This window comes from Pan troglodytes, chromosome 1 (assembly GCF_028858775.2).
Source record: "Pan troglodytes isolate AG18354 chromosome 1, NHGRI_mPanTro3-v2.0_pri, whole genome shotgun sequence".
In the NCBI taxonomy this organism is placed as follows: Eukaryota; Metazoa; Chordata; class Mammalia; order Primates; family Hominidae; genus Pan; species Pan troglodytes.
Window position 1 is genome coordinate 168,422,946 of NC_072398.2, and position 25,290 is coordinate 168,448,235.

A 25,290-nucleotide genomic window follows, 5' to 3' on the forward strand; every position below is an offset into this window, starting at 1 on the left:
TGAGTCTTTTTTCATTTGTTTAAAAGACATTCATAATTGCTTTTTGAAACATTTTTGATGATACCTGCTTTAAAATCCTTGTCGGGTCTATCTAGCATCTATGTCATCTTAGTATTGGTGTCTGATGATTGTCTTTTCTCATTTCAGTTGAGAGTTTCCTAGTTGATATGATGAATAATTTTTAATTACATCCAGGACATTATAGTTACCATGTGACTCTAGATCTTACTGAAATATTCTGTTTTAGCAGTGGGGGCTGGAGGTGCTGCTGTCAGGTAGAGGTGAAGGTCCACATTACCCACTCTGCCTCCTTTTACTTTCTAGGGTGGATCCAGTGAGGGGGCTCGTTACTGGGTGAAGGTGGAATTTCAGGCTCTCCACTAGGCCTTTGCTGACCCCTTCCTGGTTGTGAGGGAGGGGGGCACCTTGTTACTGCTCCACATGGCCTCCACTGTCACCTCTGTTGGTTGGGGGCTTGTTATCACCAGGCAAGGGACAGATTCTCAACTCTGTCTTCTTTGATAGCACCTCAGTGTGTGTAGCATGAGTTGGGGAGAGGGGTACCTCATTTCAGGCTGCTAAGGGTGGCTGCCTAGGCTCTCCATTCAGTGTAGGGAGGCGAGAGTGGGGCCAAGATTTGTTCCCTTGTAACTAGCTGGAATTTTATTGTCTTTGGCCAGAGAGAGCAGGCTTTTCTTGGGGCTTTGTTTCTCCACTTCTTTTGGCGTTTCTGGGTTGCCATCCTCTCTAGCACTCAGTCCAGGATATGTGAGGCAAAAGTAAAACCCAGGAAATGCTGCCTTGTCGTTTCTTGCATCCTGAGATCTCTAGCCTATCATCTTTTTTCTCTCTACCTTTCAGTCTTTATGTTCATTTATATGTCAGGTTTCAGAGTTTTTAGCTGTACTTAGCAGGAGGAATAGAGAGAATTTATGTACTTTTAAAAGTTACTTTTTATGAAATAACTTTGACATTCCTAGCAATTTACTTCTGAAAAAATGTTTTTGGCCTGGCATGGTAGTTTACGCTTGTAATCCCAGCACCTTGGGAGGCCAAGGCAAGCAGATCACCTGAGGTCAAGAGTTCAAGGCCAGCCTGGCCAACATGGTGAAACTCTGTCTCTACTAAAAATACAAAAATTAGCTGGGCGTGTCCCAGCTATTCGGGAGGCTGAGGCAGGAGAATCCTTTGAACCTGGGAGGTGGAGATTGCAGTGAGCTGAAATCATGCCGCTGCACTCCGGCCTGGGTGACAGAGCGAGACTATTTCAAAAAAAAAAAAAAAGTTTTTGGATCCTTAAACCAACAGGCTTTTGCTTGCAAATATTTTAAGACCCAATTAAAATATAATAGAAATGTTTAAAATGAAATATTAGAGGCCATTAAAATGATATTGTAAATTTGAATTTATTGACATGAAAAGAGATTCACAATGTAATAAATGAAAAACAGGTTTCAAAATAATGTTTGGTGTTAAGTATATACAAATGTGTATAAAAATATATGTACATAGATGAAGGTTTAGAATGATATAAGGGAGTATATCTCTGGGAAGATAGAAATTTTGTGTGTATTATTTTATGCTTGTTGCTCCTGGAGACTTTTAGTTCTTTTGTAGAAAACATTGCTTGATTTTGAAATAAGAATGAAATATAAAAGTTCTTAATTTATTTACAGTGAATAAAAATATATTTTCACAATATTTTTCTCATTGGGATATTATAATTTTTGTTTATTTTCAGAGTTCATAATCTACTTAAGCATCTGTGATCATTATATTTAATATCTTACAGGTTCCTCTACCTGGCATGAAATGGGTAGATAATCACAAAGGTGTTTTTAATGTTGAAGTTGTTGCTGTTTCATCTATCCATACACAAGTGAGTTTTAATAATTTTTATTATCAAATTTCACTTAAATAAATTGAACGTAATATCTAATACTTGTGATGTCAGTTTTGTTACCTGTCATAAATCTGTCATTGCTGTCAGATTTATGAGAATATATGTCAGTTAAAAACATACAATATTTAGAAGATTTTTTTAAAAAGAATCAACAAAATGTCATTGAATGTCAACAAAAGCAAACATTTTTGTTTCAAAATGTCATTGACTTCATGTTTTTTCTGAGTTTCTGGTACATGGCAGAATTAATTAGAATTGAGAAACCATCATCAGCTCACTTTATTTCTCATAGACTTGAGTATTTCAAATGGAAAGAGTTTTTAGGGATCATTTGTTCCAAATTCCTTATTTTTGGAATATACCAAGTTCTGATAGGTTTTATACATCCTCTTTCTCTGCCTGGAATGCTTTTCCTCCTGGTATTCATTTGACTTATGAATTAGAGTTTCTCTTCCCCTCAGAGAGGCCTTCCATGGTTACTCTTTAAAACATAGCAACCTCATTACTGTATGTCATCTTACCCTGCACTTATTACTGCCTACGCCCAGCTTCTCTGTTGCGCTTTGACTCTGTCACTCTTTCTGTTTGTGTGTATGTATATAACACACATACATACACATTTGTTTATTGTTTCTTTCCCACATTAGATGGTAAGTTCCGTGAGATGAGAGATGTTACCTGTTGAGGAAAGAGCTTTTCCTTCAAGAACCTTACAGTGTAATATGGGAAAGTGTAAAAAGTATGATAAAATTAGTACAGTGTTACATATATTAACTAAATTCTTTGAAGTACAGAGGGAAGAGTTATCTGTTTTGCTAGGCACTGAGATGTTGCATTTATAAGTAGCCGTTTACTACTCAGAGAAAGGGAGAGTGGACAACTCAGATGATGAGTAGCAAGTACAGAGTTACAGTAGTCTAAGGACCATCAGGTAACCTGGTGTGAAAATAGTTTAAAGTGCGTAGGAAATCATGATACATAAGGATAGAAGGCTGGTAATAGATTGTGAAGGACCTTGAATGCCATAGAGTCCAGGTGGATGGTAATTTCTACCCTAAATAGAGAACATGAGAGAAATACTTTTGGGGCCATGCTAAGGGGAAGCAGTTATGGTGCCTGTGAGTTTATTTTTGAACCTGTTGAGTTTGAAGTGCCTATATACTTCAGATGGAGATGTCCTGTAGGTGGTTGTAATTAGTTTGAAGTTTGGGTTTGGAGGTAACAGAATAAATGTGATAGCTGAAACTATATTGGTAAATGTGATTTTCCATGGAGAATATGTAGAGGAAGAAGAAGCAAGTATTTAAAATGAAATTCAGGGCTTCACTAACCTATACACGGAAAGGGTGGTGTGGAGGGACTTCCCAAAGCCATCTCAGGTTCAGTGATTTGCTAGGAGGACTTACGGAACTCAGCATATAGTCATACTGAGAGCTATGATTTATTTTAGTGAAAGAATGGAAAGCAGAATTCACAAAGGGAAAAGGCTCATGGGGTGAAGTCCAGAGGAAACAAGAAATAAGCTTCCAAAAATCCTCTCCCAGTGGAATCACATGGGGCAAGTTGAAACAACATATGTGAAATGTTGTCTGCCACAGAAGTTCAGTACAGACTCAATTCCCAGGGTTTTTACTAGGGGCTTGTCACGTAGGCACCCTTTGCCTAACATGTACCAAAATTCCAGATTCCCAGAAGGAAAGTAGGTGTTCAGCTTATACCATATTGTTTTGCACAAACGTTTGAGGCACAGTGAGCCATCTCTGTCAATGGGAACCCCCCTGAAATCCAAGTTCCCAGTGATTAGCCCAAGGCCAAACTTGTAAACAGGACTTTCAAAGAATAGCTGTCTTAAGCCCACTATGTTAATTCTTTTCTGCACAGTGAGGTAGGGGAAAAGAAGAAGATACAGCACCTCTATGCTGTCTTTAGGAAGAAAGTTGGTAGTATATAGATTTTATTTAGAACTATGCAGGTAGTCTCCAGTAAAAGAATGACTCCAGTATCATAAGGTATGGCGATGAGTTTGCCTTATATCCAAAGGCTTTGGAGCTGAAAGACAATAAATTAATAATGGACAAAAGTAGGTTACTAATATGCCTGCCACAATAATTGAACTTCAAACTAATAAAGCAAACTAAAACTAAAAAAAAAAAAATCTTAATTAGTATCAGTAGTTTTCTTAAGTAACTAATAGTATTTGAAGTGATCATTTTATAATGATAAATGAAAATAGATTTGTTTAATTGGAAACAATGTTTGTATACCTACTTGAACTTTTTAGTGTTATCAAGTAATATGTTTGTGGTCCGTGGTCCTTTAGAATTGGGAAATTTATAAAGTTATAAGTGCTTAGTGCTTTTGTTTATTCTTTGTTTTAGGATCCTTATCTTGACAAATTTTTTGCTCTGGTCAATGCTCTGGATGAACACCTGTTCCCAGTCCGAATTGGGGACATGCGAATCATGGAAAATAACTTAGAAAATGAATTGAAGAGCAGTATTTCAGCACTGAATTCATCCCAGTTGGAACCAGTGGTCCGATTTCTTCATCTTCTGCTAGATAAACTGATACTTTTAGTTATTAGACCTCCTGTCATTGCTGGCCAAATAGGTAATTTACTTTTGTTTGGGGATGAGACGTGAAATTTATAACTTGACATTTCTAAATTTTGTTAAAAAAAAAACATGATTTCTATTTGCTGTATATGAGGACTATATTTGATTTGGGGTGGAAGATGTTATTTACTTGTTTATAATGCCAGAAAATAACTTTTATTTTGTTTTTATAAAATGTGTTCTATAGGCATATACTGAAATTATAGAAACAAATTTATTTATTTATTTACCAAATATTTATTAAGCACTTACTATGTACCTGACACTGATAGGCACTGTTCAGGGCATGGTTCCTGACTTTAACATCTCACAGACTAGTTAAGAAAACAGGCAAACAGGTAAATCATGTTGTATTTTACAGGATGTATAATCTACCTACTCTACATTTTCATTCATCTGCTATCCTCCACTTAATGTAGCTCTTCTTTCCTTCATTTTCTTAGTCTCCGTTTTCTCTTTTTATTTTCTATAATTCTGGAAGGAAAGGTATTCTTCATTCCCATCGTTTTTCAAGGTTTACTCCTTATTTTTTTACCAACAGCTTTCACCCAAATCCTGCAGGGAAGTTGAACTTGAAAGAAATTTCAGCTAACCAGATAGAATTTTTATGTTTGACTAGTGGCACAAAGGAGAGGAGTATTCAATTATTTGAGTTTTTTTAGGGGAGATTTATAAGTAGAAATAATTCCTGGGTTGAGTATTTAAAGATGAATAGGAGTCTGACAGGTAAGTATTATTCCAAGGAGATTAAACAGCATGAAACAGCATGTACATAGTACACAGACATAATGAACTCAGAATGAATTTGGGGGAGGAATTTTAAGTAATTAGTTATAAATTAGAGGATTGATTAGAGGTAATATGGAGAGTGGGAGATGAAGTTGGGTCTTCCACACTTTAGGAAATTGGGACTTTTTCTGTAGGGAATAAATAGCCTTTGAAGAATCTGGTCTTAATTAGAGAAGTAACATGACCAAGTTTGACTAGAAAAAGATGGCTATGCTATGTAGAGATGACTTAAAAGTGGGAAAACCTACAGGCAGGGAGACAAATTAGGAGTCTTGCAGAATTTCATACAAAAAATGATGAGTTCCTGTTAAAACATAGGTAACAATGGGATGGAGAAAAGAGAATGGATTGTGAGATCATAGAGTGTACAGTTACAGAAATTATAGAAGAAGGTTTTAAGGAAAAAAAGGTTAGCATTGTTCTTTGTTATAGATTATATAAGTAAAATAATAGTAATAACAGTAATTGCAAACACTTGCATAGCATTTACTGTATACCAGGAATAATGCTATGTGCTTTATTTATATTTGAGAGCCAAGATTCAAACTGGTTCCAGAGTCCCTCTCTCTCTTATCTAGTATGCTTGAGAAATGTCTACTCGTGAAATTACATCAGTAATTTTAGTCTAAGTGAAGGTAGAAGCCAGATTACAGGGAATTAAGAAGCAAATAGATGATAAAATAAATACAAGAAGCTATACTACTATTTAAGAAGTTAAGTTAGAAGAGAAAGCAGGGTTGAGTAGGGCAAAAGAGTGGAGACATTTTAGCATGTTTATGTGCTGAGAGAAATCAGCATCTAAACATGCTCAAATGGGAGAAGGGAGAAAAATACATGGGGAGAAAAGAGGTTAATTAATGAAGTAATTCTGTGAGACAAGAGTAAAGGTGATAGATAGATCACTCTTACATAGGAGAGGGCACTACTTCCTTTGGAGAGGAGATAAAGTAATTTCAGATTCTGATAAATTTGTAGAAAAAGATGAGGACTTTTGGCCAGGTGTGGTAGCTCACAACTATAATCCCAGCACTTTGGGAGGCCAAGATGGGAGGACTGCCTGAGGCTAGGAGTTCCATACCAGCCTGGTCAACATAGCAAGACCCCATCTCTTAAAAAAAAAAAAAGAAAAGAAAAAGAAAAACATGAGAACTTTCATGCTTTATACATTTCTTCTGTGAGGTAGAAGGCAAGATTTGCTAAGGAGGAATTAAGGAGGACCTTAGTTTTGAGAAGGATTCTTGTAACTTGGAGTAGCTACTGTAAGAAAAAGGAAAGGGATTAACCAGAAACACAGGTAGGATCGCTTAACTTCGCTCAGGTTTCTGTCTCTGGTCTCTTTCCCCTCTAGTTCAGTATATATAGATTAATCTTCCTAAATGACCATTTTATCTGATTATTCTACTTTTGGGAAAACTTAATTGGCCTCATTATCTCTTCATAATTTCCTGTCTTGGTTAAATAAATTATAGAATCTAAGATTCTATTGCTCAAAGTGGCTGTTCAATTTACCCATTTATGCAGTGTGCAATTTATCACAATTCCCCAATTTTTGTAAAATTATTGTTACATACTGACTTGAGTGACCGAGTAGGTATTGCTTAGCCTGGGATTTAAAATGCTGTAGTATTACCTCAACCTGTTTTTCTAGCCCCCTCTTTTTTTTTTCCTTCTAATCATTTTACAGATTCACTCATTCCAATCAAGTTGCTTATTCACTATTTTCTTATTATACTGTTAATATTTTCAATAATCTCTTTTATTGTTGATATTTTTAATTTTTTTAAACAAAAGTAATATATGCCCTTATATGCTATTTAGATTTTTGGAGTAATCTTTAAAATGAAAAATTGCTTCTTAAGGTATTACACACGATGTATTTTCTTTTTTCTTATGTACTTTGTATTGTTTTACTAAATAACATATCTGTTGAGCATTGTTTTCTTTTTTGACTAATCAAACCCTTATAATTTTCATCTTAAATTAGTAAAATGAGTTCTCATTTTGTTCAGAAAAGTGTTTTTGGCTCAGCTAATGCAACGTGTAATTAAAAGTCAATATCAAATAGTAATCATCTTTATACACTTACTGTGTAGTCACTATACTTAAAGTATGCAAAGATGACAAAATGTTGATCTTCGTGGAATTTACAGTCTAAAAAAAGTTAAAGCAAAGGTAAATACTTCTTCTTTCTTAAAAGTTAACCTAGGTCAAGCATCTTTTGAAGCCATGGCATCAATTATAAATCGACTTCACAGAAACTTGGAAGGAAATCATGACCAGCATGGCAGAAACAGCCTTCTTGCATCATATATTCATTATGTTTTCCGCCTACCAAATACTTACCCTAATTCATCATCACCAGGTATTTTATTCTTTTTACTATGAAGCTGTCTTTCATAAATTGTATGTTCATGTCAGTATTGAGATAATTTTGTAGTCCATACTGTGATCCATTTATTCAAAGGCAAACATTTATTGAACACCTGCTAAGTACCATTCACTGTGCTAGGTGCTGAAGTTAAAGAGATAAATAAGTTAACATTTTTAGACATCTTTTTTTATACAGTTTGCTTTAGTTTGAATTAGAGTTCTTGGTTGAGTTAATTTTTGGAAATGAGCTTTGAAAATAACTTTGTCTCTGGAAGCATTTTATCATTCCTTGTTAAGATAAGGAATTGCTTGCCCCTGTAATCGCAGCTGTTTAGGAGGCTGAGGTGGGAGGATCTCATGAGCCCAAGAATTTGAGGCCAGAGTGAGCTATGATCTTGCCAGTGCACTCCAGCCTGTGCAACAGAGTGAGATCCTGTCTTTTAAACATAAAAAAGACAAGAAAAATAGAATCTTGTATTTGTCATTCAGAGTGCTGTTGGGCATTAAAGGAGAAATGTGGTGGCTCGGTAGTTTCCTGAAAACCCTTTGAAACCTACAGTGATATAGAAGATTGTACTCTAGGAAAGTTCTGATCTCTTCGTGGTCAGTGAAATAATATAACCTTTCTGAGTACTGGAGACTCGACTTGTTATTGTCTTTTGTGTACCACTGGTGATAGTGGAGGTAATGGTGGGAGATGTCTTAGTGTGAATAATCCTTTAGTTGTTCATTTAACTAACTAATGATTATGTTGTGCGTATCATTTAACCTACTCACATATATGTCTGTATGACATTAATGATAATGGCAAGTGCCTTTTATCAGCTTTTGGCAATGTTGACATTGATAACGGTGACTAATAATTGTGACGTTCGTTATGAACACTAGACATAATAGTAACCTGATTTTAAATTTTAGCCCAATTTATTTCTTTACTTAATTGCAAAAAGAAAAGCAATTGACATTTATATTCTGGTTTATAATGTCCTATGTTAATTTTTAAAATTATACCACTTGAGGACATGAATGTGTGAGTGATTATGTAATATCTACAGTGCTCCTCCATTTACTGTTTTATTCAGTACACTATTAGAATTCCACAGATTTTGCAAAGCATCTTTTTTTTACATGCTGACCTGAAAGATTGTATGAATTAATTAGGCAACAGGTATGTATTAATATCATTTGCAAATATGACATTCAGAAAGATGAAGATAAATTAACACTATAATTCCTGGATGTTTTATTTTAAAAATAAAAGACAGGTTGGAAGATGATGTTAGGCTTGATTTTAGTCAGGCAAAAAGGGAGGCATTGCTTTTTTTTTTTTTTTTTTTTTTTTGAGATGGAGTCTCGCTCTGTTGCCCAGGCTGGAGTGCAATGGCGCAATATTGGCTCACTGCAAGCTCCGCTTCCCGGGTTCACACCATTCTCCTGCCTCAGCCTCTCGGGTAGCTGGGACTACAGGTGCCTGCCACCACGCCCAGCTAATTTTTTGTATTTTTAGTAGAGACGGGGTTTCACTGTGTTAGCCAGGATGGTCTCAGTCTCCTGACCTCGTGGTCCGCCCGCCTTGGCCTCCCAAAGTGCTGGGATTATAGGCGTGAGCCACCACGCCCAGCCGCCTTTGCTTTTTTATCACTTTGGATCTGAAAATTATCTTTAGTTTTTTGTATGTATATCATAAAGATACTATTTTGTTATTCACATTGTCACTGATGAAGATAGAGAAATGAAACATGCTCTCATTTAAAAGATGTTAGCAGTAATTAAGGTAGAGAAATAAAACATGGTTTAATTTAAGAGATGTTAGCAATAAATTGGCACTCTCTCTAGTGACTGTCAAGGGGCAGAGTAGGAGAGGTGGGAAAAAAGGAAGAGACACCAGCTGGAGCATCTTGGGTCCGAAATACCAACTATACCGAAGTGAAAGGGCTGTGTGCGCGTGTGTGTGTGTGCGCGCGCGCACACGCACACGCGCGCACACGTCTGTGTGTGTGTGTTTCCTATTTTGGTTTTTATTGTATGTGTAATATACAATTATAGAAACACTGAAGAGATAATGATTTTATTTATAGTTCATATGGTTTTATAAACTGCTGTAAAATAGAGTATCTTTGTACAGCAATCATTAGTTCTTGAGTGTTTTTATTTTCTTTCTTTCTAAAAAAAACATTTCCCAGTGCTTCAAGGAGGCCAAGAGAGGAGGATTGCTTGAGGCCAGGAGTTCAAAACCAGCCTGGGCAACATAGCAAGACCCCGTCTCTACAAAAAAGAGAGAGAGAAATTTACCCGGGCATGGTGGTGTGTGCCTGTAGTCCTAGCTACTCAGGAGGCTGAGGTGGGAGTCCAGGAGTCCAAGATGATAGTGAACTATGGTCTCACTGCTACACTCCAGTGCTGCCTCTTAATAAAAAAAAAATGGCACCTGCCTGTTTAAAAAAAAAAAAAAATATATATATATATATATATATATACATATATATATATATAAAATACTTTTTATTTAGAAGACCCTGCCTCTTCAGGCGGATCGCAAGGTCAAGAGATTGAGACCATCCTGGCCAACATGGTGAAACTTCATCTCTACTAAAAATACAAAAATTAGCCGGGCGTGGTGGCACGCACCTGTAGTCCCAGCTACTCGGGAGGCTGAGGCAGGAGAATTGCTTGAACCCGGGAGGCAGAGGTTGCGGTGAGCCAAGATCAAGCCACTGCACTCCAGCCTGGCAACAGAGAGAGACTCTGTCTCAAAAAAAAAAAAAAAAAAAAAAAAGTATATTTTTTATTTAGAAACCAAAGCAATTCATGATCTTTGTGGAATTTTCTAAAGTGGCAGAGATTTTTTTTCAGATCCTTTCCTGACTAATTTTCTTTAATTATGTGCTATTTCATATACAACTCTAGGTCCTGGGGGTTTGGGAGGATCAGTGCATTATGCCACAATGGCTAGATCTGCGGTGAGACCTGCAAGCCTTAATTTAAATCGTTCTCGAAGCCTTAGTAATAGCAATCCAGATATATCTGGGACTCCCACGTCACCAGATGATGAAGTTCGATCAATCATCGGGAGTAAGGTAAACTGAAGACATGCATCTGTAAATTTGGTTTTTGTTTTGTGAACAAACGAGAAATATCCAGTTGTTGTAATGTATTCTGAATTTTGAGATGTGTGTAAGTTAGGAATTAGCAAGGAATTGTACATTTCTGTTCTATCAGTAAACACTGTTTTATTTTTCTGTTAAATATGCTTGCTCTTACAAACTACTCCACTAAAAATTCTAAAATTTGTCTGGGATCACTAGTTGCATATAACTTACTGTTGTCGGTCTGATACTCCATCATGTGAAAAATGGCTAGATTGATTTCATATAGAATTAAAATAAATCTGTGACTGATATATAGAAGAGAGATGTCATCATTGATTCAAGTCATGAGATCCTCTTCTCCAAAAAATATCCAGAAGAGTGATTAAACAATTTTCCATTTTTGTAAACTAGAAAGAGTGATACTCAGAGTTATTTATAAGGGATACTGCAGAGTAACCTGAGTACTATGGCAGCTGCGAAAAGAGAACGCTTCCCCCACCCCACACACACATTTATTTCCATGTTTAAGAAAAGAACTCAGGTTTTTTATTCCTGTTTTCATTATTGATTATATTTTATTGTAATACAGGTAGTACATAGCATTATTTATATACTGTATATTTATATACTGCATAGGTCTTCAGTAGAATAAGTTTGATTTTTGGATTTTCAGAAACTTTCCTAAAGAAAAGAAGCTATAGACAGCATTTCCTTAAGGTTCTTTTAAAATGTCTCTTAATTTTTGTAAGATTTACATTAAGACTCATTTAGCATAATTCTAGTTATTTCTTTTAGGTTTGATAGATTATAAACTCAAGATTTAGAACAAAGAGGCCTATATATATATGTAATGATTTTTTGCCTTTTTTCAAGATGTACTTTAAATGGATCAGTGATTTTTAAAATATATATAAAAATATATACAAATATATAAATACAAGGTAGTTTCTTAGAAAGCCATTGCAAGATGAGAATTTGTCAGCCTTGTCCTAATCGAGTATTATTTACATAGTTTTTATGTTGTTTTCTTTTTATTGCAAAATTTTTGATAGCTACCTTCCTATTGAGTTATTTAGTTGTAATCACTAATAATGTATATAATTTTATCTCAAAATTATAAGGAATCTAAAGTTTATTTATAGCTACCCTTCATTTTTTCTTATTTTATTGACCTGGCAGTTCAAGAAACTCTTCTTCAGGTGATCTTGTTTTCCACTCCACCTCAGTCATGGTCTTCCCTTATATCAAACTTGTTCAACCTGTGGCTTGCAGGCCACATGTGGCCCAGGACAGCTTTGAGTGCAGCTCAGCACAAATTTGTAAACTTTCTTAAAACATTATGAGTTTGTTCAGGGATTTTTTTTTTTTTGTAAGTTCATCAGCTGTCATTAATGTTAGTGTATTTTATGTGTGGCCCAAGACAATTCTTCTTCCAGTATGGCCCAGGGAAGCCAAAAGATTGGACACCCCTGCAATCTTGTCATTACCAATAACTTTAATTTTCACAATCTCAATTTCATGTATTTTGTTCTCTGTTATCTCCTGTTTTTCTTGTAGTACGTCAACTTAGTTTATCTACTCCTTTGCAATCTCTAATCTTGATCCTCCAACCTTTTTACTGTGTCTCACCCCCTTAATGTTCTCTCTTCTTCCTTAGCCAGCTTAATGTCTATGGGCAATCATTATAATTATTCCCATCAGGCTGGGTATGGTGGCTCATGCCTGTAATCCCAGCACTTCAGGAGGCTGAGGCGGGCAGATCACCTGAGGTCAGGAGTTCAAAACCAGCCTGGCCAACATGGTGAAACCTCGCCTCTACTAAAAATACAAAAATTAGCCAGGCATGGCGGCAGATGCCTGTAATCCCAGCTACTCTGGAGGCTGAGATAGGTGAATTGCTTGAACCTGGGAGGCGGAGGTTGCAGGGAGCCGAGATCTCACCATTGCACTCCAGCCTGTGAGACAAGAGTGAAACTCTATTTCAGAAAGAAAAAAAAAAAAAAATTACTCCCATTATAATCAAACCTCAGTTCCCTTATCTTTCCCAAACCTTGAAACCATAGTTAAACCCAATTGACCGCCTATGCCATGTCAGCATCTGTGCAGCTAAACATGTCTTGAGAAATACCATGGTGATTGATCTCATTTGAAATAAACCTCAAGAGAGCCCTTAATGCTATTGGGCAATTATACTGTATTTCTGTATCTCCATCACTTTCCTGTTCTCCCAGGAAAGGATTTAATTCCTTCTTTCATTACCTCAAACCTCCTAACACCTCTCCCCTCATTCCTTTTCTCATTTTATCTCCCATTTCATTGAGACAACTGAAACCATCAGAAAAAAACTTTGATAAACTTTTACCATGCTATCTAGCTACCTATTACCATCTACTATCTACTGCCTAATACTCTTCTGTATTAAAAATGAATAGATGAGCTATTTATTTTTCTAAATTAATTTCTTTCACTCAAGCTCTCATCTGGTCTCACCTGCTCAAGATCTACACTCCACCAGTTTTTCCATATCTCTTCCACATCATCAGTTTCTCCCTAAATACTGAATCATTCCCATTCACATATAGGCATGCTATTGTTTTTCTCATTTTGAAAAAATGATTCCTCTCATTTGAAAGCAATCTAAGTGTCCATCAACAGATGACTGGATAAACAAAATGTGGTACATATATACAATGGCATACCATTCACCCATAAAAAAGAATGAGATCCTGTCATTTGCAACAAGGATGGAAGTGGAGATCATCATATTAAGTGAAATAAACCAGGCACAGAAAGACAAGCTTCACATGTTCTCACTTATTTGTAGAAGGTAAAAATTAAAACAACTGAACTCATGGAGATGGAGAGTAGAATGATAGTTACCAAAGACTGGGAAGGGGCAGTGGGTGTTAGGAGGGAAATGGAGATAGTTAATGGGTACAGAAAAATAATTAGAAAGAGTGCATAAGATCTAGTATTTGATAGCACAACAGGGTGATTTGTATAATTAAATAGGTAAATACTGTTTATTATTTAGTTATTTAAAAATAACTAGAAGTGTATAATTTGATTCTTTGTATCACAAAGGATAAATGCTTGGGGTGATGGATACCCCACTCATCCTGATGTGATTAGTACACATGATACACCTTTATCAAAATATCTCATGTAAACCATAAATACATATGTCTACTATGTACCCACAAAAATTAAATAAAAATAAAAATTATAGTAATTATTCTCTAGTATTTCAACTGCTACCTTACTTGCTATTTCTGTGCTACCTTTCATGGTAGAATTCCTTAAGAATTTTCTTTACTTGCTATCTGCAGTTCTTTTACTTCTATCATCTCTACTTCAGTCAAATATTCCTCCCATTTTCCACCAAAACTGTCCTTGTTAGTGTCACCAGCACCCTTCATGTTGCTAAATCCAGTGGTTAATTTTCAGAACTCGGCTTACTTTTACCTACCAGCAGCTTTTCACACAGTTAAATTTTTTTTTTCCTCTGTGATTTATTCATTTATTTGGCTTCCAGGGTATACATTCTGTTAGTTTCCCTCTTGGTTTACTGATTATACCTTTTCAGTCTTTGTGGATTCTTCCTTTTCTGATCTCTTTATCTGGATGTGTTTCAGGCCTCTGTCCTTATTTCTCTTCTCTTGTCTTCTCTCTACACTCTACCTTGGTCAGCTTATCAGGTTCCATGGCTTTAAATACCACGTAAATGTTATGCTAATGATTCCCAAAATTATATTTCCAGTACAGATCTCTCTCTGGAGTTCTAAACTTAACTGCTTTTTCTAAATAGTTTTGTTCAGATTTGGATATATATGAAAGGTAGAGACACTTCTTTCCATCTCCATTGCTACCATCTTGGTCTGAGCAACCATCATCTCTCCCAGAACTAATGTACTAGTTTTAAAGATGGTTTCCCTACTTCTACCCTGTGCTCTGTTCACAACATAGCAACCAGAATGTTGCTTTAAAGACTTAAGACATGGCTGGGCGTGGTGGCTCACGCCCATAATCCCAGCAGTTTGGGAGGCTGAGGCAGGTGGATCACCTGAGGTTGGGAGTTCGAGACCAGCCTGACCAACATGGAGAAACCCCGTCTCTACTAAAAATAGAAAAATTAGCTGGGTGTGGTGGTGCATGCCTGTAATCCCAGCTACTCAGGAGGCTGAGGCAGGAGAATCACTTGAACCCAGGAGGTGGAGGTTGTGGTGAGCCAAGATCGCGCCATTGCACTCCAGCCTGGGCAACAGAGCTAGACTCTGTCTCAAAAAAAAAAAAAAAAAAAGACTTAAGACACACACAAAAATTAAGTCATTATGTCATTCCTCTGAACACAATCTTCTAATGACTTATTCTCTCAGTCCTTTAAGTCTTTACTCTGAAGGCCGCCTTCTCAGTGAGGTTGACTCTGATTATCTTATTTAAATGTATAACCAGTGGCTGTGTCCTCAGCCTTCTAATCCTGTTATTCGGTTTTTTGTCTTTTTTTTTTTTGTCTGACATTTACTACCTTTTAATGTAGCATATGAATTAATTATTTTTATGTTGATTTTTTTTTTAGTGTTTATCTCCCTTTAACAGAGTGTAAGCTTCATCGTGGCAGGGAATATTTGTTCCAAGGCACCTGTAATGTCTAACTTATTCAAGGTGCTCAGTAGATATTTATCCAATGAAGAAATGTTAGTATGAGTTAACACCGCAGGACTGGATCACTTGTTTAAGAACAGAATTATGCTTTTGTTTGCCCTCTTACTATTGGGATTAATTATGTATTTAAAGGTCTGCAGAGATTTGACTTTATGAAAGTTTTGGTTATATTTTATTCCCCAGTATAAAATACAGAACTCCTAAAATTTAAGAATATTTATATAACCTGAACAGGCTTTTATTACTCCAGTGGCTGTAATGTAAATGTGAAAATATTTGTGAGACTTCTTCATACTTACATTGCCAAAACTAGCTGTGCTTTCTTAATTCTAGTAATCGTCTTTTAACATTCAGTTATGTAAATACGTGGTTACATCAGGTCTGAACTTTATTGCTTTTTATCAAATGCCAGTGGAATTTTGCACTGATACGTTTCTTTCTCATATATCATCTTTTTTAAATTTCTCAAACACTGAGAGCTTACTGTGTGCTAGGCACTATGCTGAGGACTTGTGGATATGAAGCAAAATCTTTGTAATATAACACAAATGTTGATGTCACATCAAATACAGTATGGGCCTTGCTCAAGGATCTTATCTATATGTAAGGGAAGAAATCAATAGTGTTACTGGGATTTGGCAAAAAAAACCTCACACTTACATACACGTGGGCACACATTTGGTTAATCTGTTCCATGTTTGTTGGAAATCGGTAAACATAAAGTTATTATATTAAATATAAGTGATGAGTTTGCTTAAATGTGGGCTGTTTGATATAACTCTTAGCTTTATAACACCTGAATTATGGAATTTACTTGCTTTGCCAAATAACTGGCCACAAGTTTTCTTTAAATAGTTAGTTTTGACTAGTGTAATTACAACTGTTCAGAACATCAGTATTGTGTATATAAATATAATTCATAGCACAAAGAGATTTTTTATTCTCATATTAGCGATTATCATATATTGTAGTTTTAAAGGAAATTATTAAACAGTAAGTTAAGTAAATTTAAGAGTACAGCAAAGTTCTTATTCTTTTTGTGGAAATTCATGAGAGAAAAGAGGACAGTTATAATTTTGCAAAAATCAAATGCTCATGTTTTGTTATTTTTGTAACATGAGTAGTGACTGTAAAAATTGAATATGGTAGGAAGAACTTTACACTTTTATACAAAAAAGACATAATTTTGGGCTTGGACATAATTTTGGAGACTAATGAAAACTTTATTTTAACTTCTATGAAAAACATAAGCCTTTTGGTTTGCTTTTATTCGAAATATTGTAATGGGATTCTGAGAAGGCAGATATTTTATTTTAAACAAATCTGATTGCATAATCTTACTAGTATTTTGATATTGTCTAATTTACTTTGATAGAAAGCATTTTAAGAAAAATATGTATGGGAAATTTTTATAAAACTGTTTTTGAGAGTTTACTATATTCAAGGCATTGAACTTAGTAATTTACTTCCATTATTTAATTTGATTCTTACCATGTGAAGGGAGACACTCTCATCATTTTTATTTTATAGTTAAGAAACTGAAAAAGAAATTAAGTAATTTATCTTAGATTTTATAGCTAGTAAGCAGGAGAGCCTGGATTGGAACCTTAACTCCCATATTAGACAATCACTGTCAAAAATGATGAGAAATGGGTGATTATTGTACCACCATTTCAACTTCTCTATATATTTGGGAAAAAATGAAAAAAGGTGGAGGAAATATTCTCCTAAAACCTAAGCCCTTGAGGGTTGCAGTTTTTCTTTCTTTTCTTTTTAAAATTTTCTCTTGAAGTATTTAAAAAATACTGATGTCTGGGCCGCACTCACAGCAATTCTGATTTAATTGTTTTAAGGTAGGGCGCTGCACATTTGTTAGTTACTGTTGTTGTTAAGCTTCCCAAATGACACTAATATCTAGACAGAGTTGATTACAGTTGTTCCAACTCTTCACTTTTACCTGTCTTTCCTTTGGTGGTTTCTGGTTTGGGTCTGTACTCATGTCCTGATATATTTACATCAGCTTGTCTTCGATTGTCTTTACTATTCTTACCCTAATAATTCTTTAAAAATCTTTTACAACTTGCTCCAGTTCCAATTATTAGATTCTCAAGTCCCCAGTCCAAATTACTGAATCGAATTTATAGAGATAGAGCCCAGGATCTGAATTTTATAAAGCTTCTCAATTGATTCTGACCAACAGTCAGTTTTAGGAAATAGAAGAAAACCCTCTGTTTCCTTCACCTGGAATCACAGTAACCCCTTTCAGACAGAGATAAACATAAATTAACTTCTGGACATATACTTTAGTAGCGTTTTAAAGAAATTTTAAATTAATGAAGATGATGATGAAGATATAATTCCTATAAACAGCCCCAGCATAATGTTTTTCCTTATAATATTTATTAATAAATAGTAGCCCATTATTATTATAAGTGCAGCTCCAAATCCATTATTAGGAAGGAGTAAATATTAGGTATCATTTTTTTCTTAAGTTTTTACTTTATTTCTCCTGTTTGTCCCTAAAAGAGAGTGAAGGTGGTAGCAAGCTCAAATAGAATTATGGAGTATCACTGCATAGTAGTTTTCAGTTGATGAGAGATGGAATGAAATTAAAGTTTATAACAAAGAATGGAGTGTTTTTCTTCCATTTTTTCCTTTAAACCTCAGTTAGATACAGAGGAAATTACCTGTTGCTAACTTGTACTATCTTTAAAGAAAGTTTGGGGGTGTGGTGCTGTGGGAACATTAGTTATTGGTACTTCAAGAGTATTCCTTTACATAAAGAAAAATTACCTTTAAATACTATACTTAATGGTCTTGGTGATTTTTTTAAAAATTGTGTTATATAATAAGATAATTTTGATGAACTAATACTCTATAGGTGCCTACAAATTTTGGTTGCTTTAACAGTACTAATTAAAAACATGTTTGCATTAGAAGATCTGAATTTCTTTAAGAATAATTTATAGCATGCAACATGTAATATTTCTTTCCTTTCAAACTGCTTTCTATTATATGCTTAGGGTTTAGATCGCTCCAATTCCTGGGTTAACACTGGTGGTCCAAAAGCTGCCCCATGGGGATCCAACCCCAGTCCAAGTGCAGAATCAACACAGGTGGTGTTTATATTAGAGGTTTCTTTATTGGCTGCTGATGTTTCCCTTTAGAACATTACTTTTTAGTATATACTATGATTTCAGTGGCTTGCTTTTTTTAATCATTAAAAAGTGTGTATTTTTGTTTACTTAGCACATTTTCCAACTACTATGCATGAATACCACCAATTGCACCAGTAATGTTCTTCTTTCCTATTTCCTATCTCTGTCTTCTTTCTTCCTTACACACCCTATCAATATTTCAGTGCCTGCTGCTTATGCAATTGATGGCTTTTATAACAGTTTCTTCTTTAGGGGTAGCACGTCTTTAATAGCAATTTTTAAATTTTTTACGTGGAGGAAAAAACCCAACAGTTTTCTATTTGCTTTTGGTTTAAAGTGTAACTATTGTATCATTTTCATTTAACATTTACTATCTTGTTATTTTCTTCCTAATCACCGAATAGAAAGACTGGCAATAAGTTGAAATTAAATGTGAACAGTATATGATCCCCGTGCTATAAGACTCAATACCAGAAGCAAAAATCCATTTTAATTTGTACTGTGTTGCAAAGTATGAAATTTGTTATACCTTAGCTGAATTAGGTTTTGCTTACTTAAGACTAGTTGCTTGATAGCTAATACTGCATGATATCTCAAAATATACTTCTCATCTGTGTTGGCTTTGGAGGGAAATCCTGTTCCTAAATAAAATTTTTAATTCCATTTCTAATATTGTAAATGATTTATATTTGATTTAGTATATGACAAACCTGAATAGTAGTTTTTGATAATAATGAAAAAGTGAAAGAAATTATTCTAAACTTTTTCTTTTCTTTAATATAAAGTTACTGATTTCTTTTTTGGTCTGAGACCAGTTGAGAAGTATGTTTTTACTTTTTATATATTTTTACTAGATATGTGCATGTATATAGATCACACAGATAAAAGTTTCATTCTTTGCAACACTCTGAATATTATATAATCACTGAAATACTCATAATTTTTTAAAGACCAAAAATATATAGAAGCCATTTTGATACTACTTATGCATTGTCATTAAAGCAGCTTAACATGGTGAAAATGAGATGAGCAATAAAATAGATGGTTTTTGAAACCATAATAAAACTCTGTTTTAAACTTGTACATAATCCGTCAGCTGCAAAGTCATCCACTGCAAACGTTAATGTTATCTCGTCATTCATTCATCTTCACTCCATAGGCTATGGATCGAAGTTGTAATCGTATGTCTTCGCACACAGAGACGTCAAGTTTCTTACAAACATTAACGGGACGCTTACCAACTAAAAAGGTAGATTCATATGAAGACAATTCATAGAGGGGGTAAATAATTTCACCAATTAAATAGATGTAAGATTTCTTTACATAACCAGTATGAGATACTTACAGTAATTGCATTGTGCTTAAAAATATATCTGAACAAGCATTGCTTGTCTGATGCCTTTTGGGGCATATCTTGTCAATGTATACTTTTTTACATTATGATAATGTTTATATATTTGGGATTGACTATTTTTAGGATTTAGTGAATTCAAATTTGATCATCAAATTTTAGTACCAAAAAAATGTATCAACTCTTAATTCTGTTCCTGTAACTGCTTCTGTTTTGTGTTTTAAATCTCCAGGGAAAGGAAGATGAGTTAGAAAAATTGTCACTCTTAGTAAGATATGTTGATTTGCTTCCCTTATGCACAGTTTTGTTAGTCCTTTTTCATATTAATATACACTACTTTGCAAATGCTTTGTATGCATATCCATTATAAGGCAGAAATCTTCTGCTATTTTTTTTAAAAAGACCTTACCTGAAAACTTGAAAATTAATGGCTCATAGCGAAGTTTAAATTTTAAAATGTATTTCCTAAATTGTACCAGCAAAGTTCATGCATGTATTTGCGTATGTTTAAAAATGTACTTAAGATACAAACAAAATATTACTGTACTGTAAGTTTTTAGTCTAGTTTCTGTTTGCAGGTACAATTTAGGAGGCTATCTTCTACCTGTCCTTTTAAAATTACATTTTACTGCAAGATAACATGTAATTTTTTCAGCTGTTCCACATACCACTGTCTTACATACATAAATAGCCGTTTCGTTAATGGGTGTCTTCAGTGCATCATTGAATGGTTCACGTGCCTTATTTTGCTTATTCTCATTATATCTTCGTTTGTATTTGCATTATGATTTGGTTTATGTTATCAGCAGATTTGACTTTGATAATAACTTTGGATTTACTTCTGGATAGCTTTTTCACGAGGAGCTGGCTTTGCAGTGGGTTGTTTGCAGTGGCAGCGTTCGGGAATCAGCTTTGCAACAAGCCTGGTTCTTTTTTGAATTAATGGTGAGCAAAAACTGAGCATGTTCTTTAATATTTTTTCTCTTAGTGAACAATTTTATGCTAGCTCATTTGTTACCTTAGAAATCTTTTTCTGTTGCACATCTTAACGCTTTTCCATGTGCCTCTAAGACAAAATTACATGTGTTACATCTCTAAATAAACACTGTGGACACTCAACACAGTTTAGGTGGAATTAAGAGTGAGGCTCATTTTAACTCTTATTTTCTCAGGGATGGTTGCATAAGCTAGCTATATTTTCAAAGGAAACTTGTGATACATTCTTTGCTAGTCATTATACATGAAGTGTATAATGACAGTATTGTAGATTTTATACCAAAGATGGAAAGAGCTTTATAGATACCCACTGCTATTATTATGGCTAGTAAACCCTTAGGGAAATGCCAGTTACAATCAATAAAAAAACAACAGTACTGGCTGGGTGCAGTGGCTCACACCTGTAATCTCAGCACTTTAGAAGGCCGAGGCAGGAGGATCACTTGAGATCAGGAGTTTGAGACCAGCCTGGGCAACATAGCAAGAGCCCATATCTACCAAAAAAAATTTTTTTTAAATTAGCTAAACCTGGTGGCACAAACCTGTAGTTCCATCTACTTGGAAGGCTGAGGAGGGAGGCTTGCTTGAGCCCAGAAGTTCAAGGCTGCAGTCAGCTATGATCACCACTGCACTCCGCATGGATAACAGAGCAAGATCCTGTCTCTTTAAATTTTTTAAGTACTTTTTGCTTAATCAAATAAGTGGTACTTTTAAAATGAGTGAATTAATATTTCAATTAATAAATACATATATATGAACAGTTGACCCTTGAACAACTTGGGGTTTAGGGGACCCGACTCCCCCACACAGTCAAAATCTGCATATAACTTCTGACTCACCTAAAACTTAACTACTAATAGCCTACTGCTGACCAGATGCCTTACTGGTAACATAATCATATTTTGTATGTTATTCGTATTATATACTGTGTTCTTAGAATAACCTAGCGAAAAGAAAATGTTATTAAGAAAATTATAAGGAAGTTAAAATATATTTGCTCTTCATTAATTGGAAGTGGATCATCATAAATGTCTCCATCCTCATTGTCTTCACATTGAATAGGCTGAAGAGGAGGGGTTGGTTTTGCTGTCTCAGGAGTGGCAGAGGTGGGAGAAAACCTACATATAAGTGGACTCATGCAGTTCAAACCCATGCTGTTCAAGGGTCACCTGTACATATAAACTTGTATATGTAAACACACACATATGTAAACAAAGGCAACAAACATTTATCAAGTGGGCACAATATGCCAGTACTGCCCTGTGGCCTAGGTATTACTAAGGCACAGAGAAGTTAAGTAACTTGTCTTAGAATGCACAGCTTGTAGGTAGCAGGACTGTAATTAAAACTCAGGCATTTCAGCACTTGGGACCGTCTTCTTCACCTTTGTCTTCAGCCTCTATAAAGCTGAAATCACTGAAACTTTTTCTTCCAAAAAAGAAGTATGTAAAAAAATATAAAACAAAACAACAAAAAAGAGAAAAGGATCTTCCAGAGTATGTCATAGGGTCGTCCTCAGCATTGAATGTTACCTATATTATGGGTAAGAAAACATTTCTTCTAGAGATTTAATAATCTACAGAAAAAATAAATCAGGGACTATATATAAGTGACAATTCATTTTTTTCCTAGAAAATAAACCTTAAATTCGTAATTCATGTACATCTCTGCTTCTCCTGTAAGGTAAAAATTGTAATTTTCACCGTTTTTTAGTAGTCTTACATATATGTTCAGGTTTCTAAAATACAAAATAGTCAAAAGACTGCAATTTAAAATTTGGCTGTGCTCTATATTAAGTTTAGGACTTTAGCTTCAATTTCCCTGAATTTAAAGTTTAAAATTCTTTGTTACCATTACCACAGTGTTATAATAAAGAATCTGCACAATATTCAGTACAAATACAATACAATATAGTCCTCATATTTATTGTATTCCCACTATATGCTATCATCTGTGTATTAGCTACTGAGGACACTATAGTGAAGACAGGGTTTCTAACCTTTCAAAGCTTAGAATTTGGGAGCTTTGGAATGGCAAAATTATTGAGTCTTGAAAAAATTTAATTAAACTTTTTTTGGCTGGATGTGATAGATTACATGCCTGTAATCCCAACATTTTGAGAGGCCGAGGCAGAGGAAACACTTGAGGCCAGGAGTTTGAGACCAGCCTGGACAACACAGCCAGACCCTGTCTCTATAAAATTTTTAAAATTAGCTGGGCATGGTAGTGTGCACTTGTAGTCCTAGCTACTCAGGAGGCTGAGGCAGGCAAATCACATGAGCCCAGGAGTTGGAGGCTGCAGTGAGCTGTGATCATGCCACTGTACTCCAGCCTGCGTGACAGAGTGAGACCCTGTTTCTTTATTGGAAAAAAAAAAAATTTAAAGGTTGAAATTTTTTTTTGTTGACATACACAGAATTTTTTTGTCCTATTGTTAGCTAGCATAATTTTCTGAAAGTAATATGGTGGTTTTTTTTTTATTTTAAGCAAATGCAAAACATTGTAGGGAACTTTAAAAAATATTTGAGAAGCTAAAAATATTTCAGTCATCTATTAAATTACATGCCATATTTTAAAAATAGTCCAAGTGTTTAGAGTTGTTGTAATTGTTAAATATATTCATAGGAAATTAATAATTTATATCTTTTTTTCAGGTAAAGAGCATGGTGCACCATTTATACTTTAATGATAAACTTGAGGCTCCAAGGAAAAGTCGTTTTCCAGAACGTTTCATGGATGACATTGCAGCTCTTGTCAGCACGATTGCTAGTGATATAGTTTCACGATTTCAGAAGGTAATGATAACTTTTTCCCCACTTATCTCTCTTTCAAGCTCAGATTAAGCTATCATACTTTAATTTGTTTTTGTTTTATATTCTGTTTCACAGGACACAGAAATGGTTGAGAGACTCAATACAAGCCTTGCATTCTTTCTCAATGATCTGTTGTCTGTTATGGACAGAGGATTTGTTTTTAGCCTTATAAAGTCCTGCTATAAACAGGTAATGCATAGGTAGGAATAATTAGTAATCAAATAATTTAAATACTATGTTAGTTCTTTTCAAAGTTAGAGCTAAGAGACCTTAAGAGCACATTTATATACTGATGTTAAAACAAAAAGTAGCCAAAGTAACATATTTTTATTAGCAAGGCAAAAGTAAATTACACATGTTTTATCAGGACACAAGGACTGTGGCAAGCTGTTATCAGTACAGCCAGTATTTCCTTGAGTTATACTAGCCTACTCATGACTCTTTAATCCTCATTCTGGATCATACTATCAAGTCAGTAGTAATGTAAAGCAGTCTCAAGATGTCATGCAAGTGGAGCATTTATACCGAGTGGACTTCTGTATCTTGAGTGATTTTTAAAGCAACTGCATTTTGCTGGGTATTCCTCCTAATCCAGCCCTGGACATTGTAGAGTTTGGAATTATGGACAGATGTTTACCCATTTGCCATATGTTCATTATCTTGACTTTACAAAATTAAAAGCATCCTGGAACTTTTCCAAACATAGCTGATTTTGTTTTAAAATTTTTATCAACTGATTAGTGAAGTCTGCCTTCTAGAAAACATTAGTTATTGGTTCTGCTGGGCCACTTTGGTAGTAAACTGTATAAGCCTTTCAGAATTACCTTTTAAAGGAGCTTTAAAAATATACATATTTCTGAGTCCCATCCCAGAATTATTGAGAAGTTCAAACTTATGGTGGTGGGGATGAGGAGCACACAGTGCTTGTGAAGCACCTCACAACTGGTCTACAGATTAGTTTTAGGGAACTAATAGTCCAGAATTCTATTTGGCAGTCTAATATTTAGAATTTTGAATATTCTATTGGATGCCTTTATTGTTTATTTCTTCTAATAGAAAAGTGAAAACTATGCATGGGCACTCACCCACATGGAAATACTTGCAACACGATATGTATCATTTTTACCTTTCCCCCAAAACTTTATGTACTATTGCTACCAGAACTTGTCCTGTCTTTATTCTTTAAGCATTGATCTCCTATATTTGTCAAACATTGAGCTAAGCTGTAGGGACACTAAAGCTGTTAAATCAGTTTATAGTATGTCTCCTCAAGTAGCTTATGATGTTGCTGAGAAAACAGACAAATTATAAATACAGGTAAGCACAAAGTGCTATAAAAAGAATTGATAATTTCTTTTAAGAAGGAAGTAATAAGAAGTTATTTTGGTGATATACGTTTTCCCTGTTTTATGAGAAGTAGAAATATTGATGCTATATTGGAAATACAAGAATGTGGCTTTTAGGTTAGTCAAATATGTTTATACAGTAAACCTGATAGTTTAAAATTTTTAATTTTAGCAGTAACTCTGGAAAAAGGTGATACT

The 25,290-nt window shown here is 34.8% G+C and overlaps 1 protein-coding gene across 18 annotated transcripts in view; it reads left to right on the top strand.

Annotated features, from left to right (window-relative positions):
• Positions 1-25,290, top strand: part of DOCK7 (dedicator of cytokinesis 7) — a 233,712-nt gene that overhangs the window by 124,101 nt on the left and 84,321 nt on the right. For 10 of the 18 annotated variants that reach the window (XM_063817185.1, XM_009459171.4, XM_024346244.3 and 7 more), the window contains 9 exons: positions 1,793-1,879; positions 4,282-4,513; positions 7,505-7,669; positions 10,585-10,754; positions 18,452-18,544; positions 19,746-19,835; positions 20,787-20,882; positions 23,588-23,728; positions 23,822-23,935. In XM_063817185.1, the coding sequence (XP_063673255.1) occupies positions 1,793-1,879; positions 4,282-4,513; positions 7,505-7,669; positions 10,585-10,754; positions 18,452-18,544; positions 19,746-19,835; positions 20,787-20,882; positions 23,588-23,728; positions 23,822-23,935 (1,188 nt within the window). The remainder of the gene's footprint in view (positions 1-1,792; positions 1,880-4,281; positions 4,514-7,504; positions 7,670-10,584; positions 10,755-18,451; positions 18,545-19,745; positions 19,836-20,786; positions 20,883-23,587; positions 23,729-23,821; positions 23,936-25,290) is intronic. The other 8 variants (XM_063817188.1, XM_063817192.1, XM_054683751.2 and 5 more) reach the window with 1 other exon arrangement.